At 46.6% G+C, this 8,042-nt stretch overlaps 1 protein-coding gene across 1 annotated transcript; it reads left to right on the forward strand.

The window, feature by feature from the left end:
- The first annotated feature begins 2,064 nt into the window (after window positions 1–2,064).
- LOC132224655 (ferritin heavy chain-like) lies at window positions 2,065–2,595 on the forward strand. The gene has a single exon (XM_059679775.1). The coding sequence runs from the start codon at window positions 2,065–2,067 to the stop codon at window positions 2,593–2,595; it is 531 nt and encodes a 176-aa protein (XP_059535758.1).
- The last annotated feature ends 5,447 nt before the right edge of the window (window positions 2,596–8,042 follow it).

An 8,042-nucleotide genomic window follows, 5' to 3' on the forward strand; every position in this document is an offset into this window, starting at 1 on the left:
GTGTGACAGGGGGCTGCGACCAAACCCCCTGATTGTCCTGCGTTTCTGTGTGTGTGAGGGGGGGGGCCACAACCTCCCTATCCACCGTGCTCTGTTTGTGACAGAGGAAGGCTTCCCAACCCCCTGACCAGCCCTGCTCTGTGCCTGATAGGGGGGAGCTCCCCGACCCCCTGATTGGCCTGCAGCTCTGTGTGTGACAGGATGTGGCGCCCCAACCCTCCGCCCTCCACGGGCCCTGCTCTGTGTGTGATGGGGTAGAGCCATAACCTCCCCATCGGCCCTGCCCTGAGTGTGAGAGTGGCGGCGCCCCAAACCCCTGATCGGCCCTGCTCTGTGGGTGATAGAGGGCGGCGTCCCAACCCCCTGATCGACCCTGCTCTGTGCATGACAAGGGGCAGTGCCCCAACTCCCCAATCGGCCCTGCTCTGAGCCTGACCAGGGGCTGCACCTAGCGATTGTGCCTGCCCTCTGTCATCCGGGAGCAGGCCTAAGCCAGCAGGTGGTTATCTCCCATGGGGTCCCAGACTGCGAGAGGGCACAGGACGGGCTGAGGGACTCCCCTCCCACCCCCACCCCCAGTGCACAAATTTTTGTGCACCGGGCCTCTAGTCCATATATAATTTCTTGTGTGTATTTACTTGGGACAATAGGGGAAAAATGCCAGTTTTATGTTTCTTTTTGTTTGGATCTGTTTCTGCACTAGAATACAAATCCCAGAGCCTTAGTCTATGTCTCCTGGCTACTAATATACGCCCAAATTCTAGATCATTTTAGATAATAAATATTTGTTGGATGAGTGAAGGAAGGAAGGAAGGAAGGAAGGAAGGAAGGAAGGAAGGAAGGAAAGGCAAATTGAGATCAGTGGTGTCCCCAGCCACGGTGGCTTATTCCCTAGAACGCCACTGAGAGCGTAAAGTACAAATGAGGTTGGAGGGGATGAATACATCCCCATAACCAAGTGCTTTCTCTGCGAATGCAGCTAATTTTATTATTTCTTGCCAGAGAAAACTGAAGTCTGTACTTACGCAAGAGGAAAAAAATCGGCAAACGAGGTGAAATGGTGAGCAAATCCAGGATGTCAGCGTTGAGACCACGGGAACTGTCCCCGTTGGGGCAGACAGGGCGGGAGGAATGGGTGTGTGGGCTGTGTTGAGCGAGGGAGAGGAGACAGAGTAAAGGGGGGGAAGGCAAGTTCACAGGAGGGAAGATGGGAGGCGGAGAGTCTGTGAGGCTGTGGAGGCCGGCCCTGCCGGCAGAGAGGGGGCCTTGATGGTGAACAGGAGGAAGTGGAGGTCGCTGGCGTCACCAGGCCGAGGACCCGGGTCAGGCTGTGGGAACTGTGGGTGCGGACTCTGACGTCATTCCGATGAAGCCTTGGGATTCATGCTGATGCAACAAGGATTCCCCAAAAGGGCTGGGCGGCGGTTAAGGAAACACCCCATCAGGACCACAGTCACACAAGTTGCTCCGAGAAACCAAGTGCGGTTGATGTCCTGGCAGCGGTCGCACTTGTCCTCATGGGTCACACTTTAAAATGGCAGGAAGGCCAGGGCCCAGCATGAGACGGGCATGGAATCCGGAGAATGTCGGCGCTGCCCACCTGCTTGGGCCCCCCTCACGCCCCCCTGTGAGGGCCCCCCGCCCCTCCCCCAGGCCCTGAGTAACGGTCACTGCTTCCGGTCCCCTCAGAGCCAACCGCCACCGCCAGCGGCCCGCAGCCTCCCGCGTGTCCTGCCGCTGCGTCCGCCTGTCCCCGGTGCCCGGCCCTCACCCAGGACCTTCCGAGACCCCAGCCGCCTGACTCCGGTTTCCTGCCCGCACCCAGGACCTTCTGAGACCCCAGCCGCCTGTCCCCGGTGCCCTGCCCGCACCCAGGACCTTCCGCGACCCCAGCCGCCTGTCTCCGGTGCCCTGCCATCACCCGGGACCTTCCAAGACCCCAGCCGCCTGACTCCGGTGCCCTGCCCTCACCCAGGACCTTCCGAGACCCCAGCCGCCTGCACCTGTGACCTTCCGGCCTCCTTCACTCCGCCTTGGCCTCTGACCGCTCCTGTGCCTGCAGACATGGCCACTCCTCCGCCCTCCTCTGAGCGCCAGGGCTACCATCCAGAATGCGAGGCCGCCATCAACCAGCAGATCGGCCTGGAGCTCTACGCGGCCTCCCTGTACACCTCCATCGCCGGCTACTTCCAGAGCCGGGCCTGGCAGCAGGGCTCCCAGTACTTCCAGAAGCGGGCCCTCAAGAAGAGGGAGCAGGCGGAGCGGCTGATGTGGCTGCAGAGCCAGCGCGGGGGCCGGGTCCTGCTGGAGGTGGTCCCCCGGCCGCAGCAGCACGTGTGGGACAGCAGCCTGATGGCCCTGGAGCAGGCCCTGCTCATGGCGAAGAGAGTGGACCAGGGCCTGTGGCACCTGCACCGCCTGGCCACCCACCGGGGGGACGCCCACCTGTGCGAGTTCCTGGAGAGCCACTGCCTGCACCCACAGGCCGCCTTCCTCCAGGAGCTGGGCAGCCACATCAGCCAGCTGCGCCAGATGCAGGCCCCCGAGTCCGGCCTAGAGGAGGACCTGCTCCACAAGCTCACCCTGGGCGACTGAGAGGAGCACTGACCAGGACTGCCTTCCTGAGAGCCGTGGGGGCCTCCCTGCCCCGTGCCTGGATGCCCATGGCCATATTGCCCATGCAAAACGGGCACCTCAGTTCCATGTTCAAGGTTCGCTGTCTCTTCAAATAAAGTCATTGGTTCTTAAATAAATAAAGGTCTTTCTCTGATTCCTGTGTGCAAATCCCTCAGATTTCAATTTTAAAACCGGTATCCAGGAGTCTCCACCGAGGTCTCAATTAGTGCAGCTCGGGACCCTGGATGGAGGAGGGAGGGAGGGATTTCATAGGATCCTGATGGAGGGAGGAGGGAGGAGGGATTCCATAGGACCCTGATGGAGGGAGAAGGGAGGAGGGATTCCATAGGATCCTGATGGAGGGAGGAGGGATTCCATAGGACCCTGATGGAGGGAGGAGGGAGGGATTCCATAGGATCCTGATGGAGGGAGGAGGGAGGAGGGAGGAGGGAGGAGGGATTCCATAGGACCATGATGGAGGGAGGAGGGAGGAGCGATTCCATAGGACCCTGATGGAGGGAGGAGGGAGGAGGGAGGAGGGATTCCATAGGACCCTGGATGGAGGGAGGAGGGATTCCATACGACCCTGATGGAGGGAGGGAGGAGGGATACCATGAGACCCTGATGGAGGGAGGAGGGATTCCATAGGATCCCGGATTGAAAGAGAGATGGGGATGCCATAGGATCCTGATGGAGGGTGAGAAGGAGGTGGGATTCCATAGGACCCTGATATAGGGAGGGAGGAGGGATTCCATAGGACCCTGATTATTAGGGAGGAGGGATTCCATTGGACCCTGATGGAGGGAGGAGATATTCTATAGGACCCTTAATGGAGGTGGGAGGAGGGATTCCGTAGGACCCTGCATGGAGTAGGAGGTATTCCGTGGGACCCTGCATGGAGGAGGAGTTATTTCATGTGAAACTGGATGGAGGAGGAGGTATTCCATGGCACCTGGGAAAACACAAAATTAACCTACACCTTATAAACAATGTATATGAGGGTGCAGTCAGGTGGATTTTCTTCGGCCCTTTGAATGAGGGTGAATGTTCATGCTAAACATATAAAACATATCCTTAAAATCACAGCTGTGCTTACCTCTGGGAAAAGGGTGAATAGAATGAGATTGGGCAGGGACTAAAAGAAAGGAATCTTGCATTTAACCTACAGTTTTTGGTTTACTAAAATATGCAAATATTAACATTTGTTAACATCTGGGTGACAAGATGGAGGCCCCTTACTCTAAGATCAGAGTAAATGAAATTGCAACACTGCGGATGGTCCTTGGTCAATTGTGAGAGTAAATAGCTGCTCTGTGAATAGCAGATCTGTTTTAACTTGCTCAGCTCTAACCCTCCCCCACCCCTACTCACATAGGACAGTAAAGGTCTTTGGCATCTGAGCCTTTTAATCTCCCCAAACTACACTCCAAGACAGTGAATGAATGTAAGACAATTACAGACCTGCAGAGAAGGGAAATTATAGGACACATTTTCCTAGAAGGAAAAAACACTAGTGTTCCAATGTGAGAAATATTGTGTTTATTTTAGCATCAGACAGTGTTCCTATCCTACCTGTAAGCTCCATGCCATGTATCCCCAAAGGAGAAAGAAACTGAATAACTGACACACTCCACTCTCCCATTTTGAGCAAAATCCTAGTAGTGAAATGAACATCACAATTCTAGATCTGATCCATGCTACTGACCGAGGTGAATGATGTAAGTCCTTTATTCATAAATATAAATGAAAAAGGTTTGCCAGATGTATGAAGAAGGTAAAATAGAAGATCACAATAAACACACAAAACTATGTCATTTAGATGAAAAATCAGATAAAATATATAAATAAAAGATAATTTTGCCAAAAATTCAAATTCCTGTTCTCAGAATTTTAAGGGAATAAAATAGATTTATAAAATTGAAATAAAATGTCTACTATAGAACGAAACAATTAGAGGACAGATCAAGTTCTTGCAAGATAGAAATATTTGCAACAGCATGGATTGACCTGGAGAGTATTATGCTAAATGAAATAAGCCAGTCAGAGAAAGGTCAAATATCACAATGATCTCACTCATATGTGGAATCTAATGAACAAAATGAATCCATGAACAAAATAGATCTGGAAACAATGTCATTATGATTTTTTTTTTAAAAAAATGAAAACAAAAGGGGAAGTTAGTGGAATAATCTGATGTTGAAAAATGTGGCTACATTACAAGGTATCAGAATTATCTTAAATGTGCTTAGTATAAGTGATCAAAGTTGTGGGAAACTGTTTATTGCCTTCACTATCTGATAAGCATAGACAGAGAACTCCCCGAAACCCCCCGAAGGCTGGGTGCCTTTGAAGCCCTAGCAAAGGTCGGAGCTAGGCGCCACCTCTGTTTGTCCAGACAGTGGTAGCTGAAACTACTCCCCCATTTATTATTATGTAAATCCTTGCTGATGTGCTAGTCTGCTTGTTACTAGGGGGTCACCTGACTAAGGGCTATGCTATGGGTGCATCCCAGATCAATAAAAGCTTGGTGAGGTCTGAGCACGGAGGAAGTCCTTCGGGACATGCCGCCTGGTCCCCCAATATTGCAAAATTATCTCGTGTCTTTTTCTCTCATTTGCTGTGCGGCTCCTCTTTCAGATACCGAACCCTACTCCACGCAGAACATGGAGGGAGTCTTACTCGACATCTGGCGCCCAAAGGGTTATCTGGAAGTGCAGGTCTCGCTGGAGCGAGAAAAGGAAGTTTTCACCGAAAAGGTGTGGAAAACTCACCGAAAAAAGGTGAGAGGAAGTCTACCGCACGCAATGCCCAGGATCAAGTACAGAAGCCCGGGTCTGTAAGTACACTGGGAACGTTTTCTTAACCAGGCTAACAAACGGGGAAGGATTTGGCTTTAAAAAAGTAGATTCGGCTTTAAAAAGGTATATTTGGCTTTTTAAAAAGTGAGAAACTTTATTATAGACTTTTGATTTGCATGTTAAAGTATTAAAATTTTAGAAGGTAATCTCTTACAGTTTTTGCATGTTATTATAACACAAGCCTTGTTTTCTTGAAAAAGGTACATTAGATCTTAAAAGTTTGCCAAAAAGTTAATCAGAACTTGCCAAACATTGTTTCCCCTTGTGGAACACGGCATTTCATTTCCTAGAGGCTTTAGGAGAGGTCAAGGAGGATAAATCTCCTCCCCTTGCACCCTCTGCTCCTTAAGAGGAGCAGAAAAAAAAAGAAAAATGGGAGGAATGGCCTTCATGGCTCCCTCCACCTCCATGTCCTAATCCTGATATGTTTAATTTGCCGTTAATCGAATCACCTGTACAAAAAGGCCATCTTATAAAGAAATTGGAATATTAAAAGGTACTCCTTAAAATCAGGCTGAAAATAGAGTGCCATGGTCATCTTAATGTGGTTTCTTGTTCAAATTAAAATCTTAATTTGTATTTGGAATCTAAAATCTGTAATAAGAAATGAAACCCCGCTGCTAAATCCTCCTCTGGTGTGGAGAGATTCAAAGGTGGCAGGAAAAGGCAGAGTTATAAGCTCTCCCACAATGAGATTACTTAATGTTTTATTAAAAATTACTGGAGAACATCTTAGGACAACCAAACTTTGGCTAAGATAACCTTGGGTGCTAGCCATGACTTTAGAAAGCAAAATAGGAAAAAATTTAAAATGTCTTCTATTAAGCATGACTTTGGGAAAAATACGCCATCTGAGTCATTTGCTGAAACTTCCCCCAAAGCAGGACATGGGGGAATGGAAGAAGGGAACATGTGGCGATCCAGTGTGGACGCCCCCTCCCCAAGTATTCTAAAATTAAAATCCTTCTTGTAATTGAAAAGTTTTACAAATTTAAAAATGCGTCCGGGATTTCTGTGCACATGTATAGGGAAAAGGCCAGTTTAAAAACGAGTGCGCATAGTTTTGAGCTGAACTTGACCTTTTGCTGTGTACAGAATAAAAACCCAAGACTGTTTCGGTCTTAAAAATGGCGGAGATGAACCTGAGAAAGAAATGCAGACAGGTTTCCCAAGGCGATTTAAAGTAGCTCTTTTGAAATTTCCCGCCCTGATGCAAGTACCACCAGGAAGTTGATAGTCAAGTTTACATGTGAATAGCTATGGTTTTGCTTCTTGACTTCCCCAGCAGGAAAATTGTGACCATTTTGAAATTTAGCAGCTATGCCAGGCTTATTGGCTGGAAATTTAAAACTTTTAAGTTCAAATCATCTAAAAGTATTGAGATTTACAATACTGAAATGTTGATCTGAGTATGCCTATTATGAAGTCTAGAAGATAGAAGTTAATCTATTAATTGAAAATGCCTTATATTTTATTTGAAATGTATCCTTAAATGCAAAAGTATTGATTTGAAAAATGCTAAGTATTTAATTTGCTACCTAAGATTTAAAGCTCTGAAAGTTTAAGGTGCAAATTGAATCGGGAGAAATTAATTAAATATCTAATGTATAACCTGTTTTTGAAAAAATAAAATGTGTTTTCTCTTAAATGATTAGGAATTCAAAATATATTACTTCTTGGTCTGATTAAAAAAAAGAGGATTAATTTTTAAGATCTCAACTGAAATTTTTAATACAAAAACCAGTTTAAATTTGATTAATATTCTTTAAGATAATTATAAAGGGTATAAACAGCTAATGAGATTTCTGTTTGTCTACAATATAATGTTGGCCATCTATCTTTTAGGGATTTTGGTTTGCTCACTGAGGCAGGATGGGATTTCAGGGGTGGAGTTTTAAGGTGGAGTTTTACTGCAGGAATGTGGATGGGGCAAAAAGAGTGCTTGCCTCACGGATTTATTTAATACTATTTTTAAGAAGATATTTTTAATGCTTAATAAATTAGCAATCATGGTCTTAATACAATTTCAGTGGTATGATAGACCAATGTTTTGAGCAGTTGGCTTTATAAGGGCCGACAATAGAGCTCATATTTCTTAAAAGGCTTGTAGATATATTTTTAAAAGATATCTTAAATTCTCAGTAGAACCACAGTTTTGCATACATCATAAACAAATTAAGAGTAATTGATTCCATGGTCAAGACTAGATCCTATTATGTTGAGAACTGTTTAAAAAGTGTTGAAAATTTTTTAATTAGATATGTATTTGAAAACTTTTCCCGAGTGCAATATTTTAAAATATAATATGCTTGATTGCATAAGGAATTTCTGCCAAATAAAAGAAAAATTTGATTTACTAGTAGCAATGTCTGTATTTAAACTAACAAAAGCACCATACCACTGCATTTTAAATTAGGCTGGAGGTGAAGCACTGTTTGCATCTCGTGTATCAGAATAAAACTTTACTAAATTTACTAATCTTTGTAAGCAATTGAATCCTAGTAAAGTAAAATTCTTCTAAAAAGTTACTGAAGGCTTCCCATGATCCCTCTGTATATGCAAATTAGC

The sequence above is a fragment of the Myotis daubentonii genome, chromosome X (assembly GCF_963259705.1).
Source record: "Myotis daubentonii chromosome X, mMyoDau2.1, whole genome shotgun sequence".
NCBI classification, from domain to species: Eukaryota; Metazoa; Chordata; class Mammalia; order Chiroptera; family Vespertilionidae; genus Myotis; species Myotis daubentonii.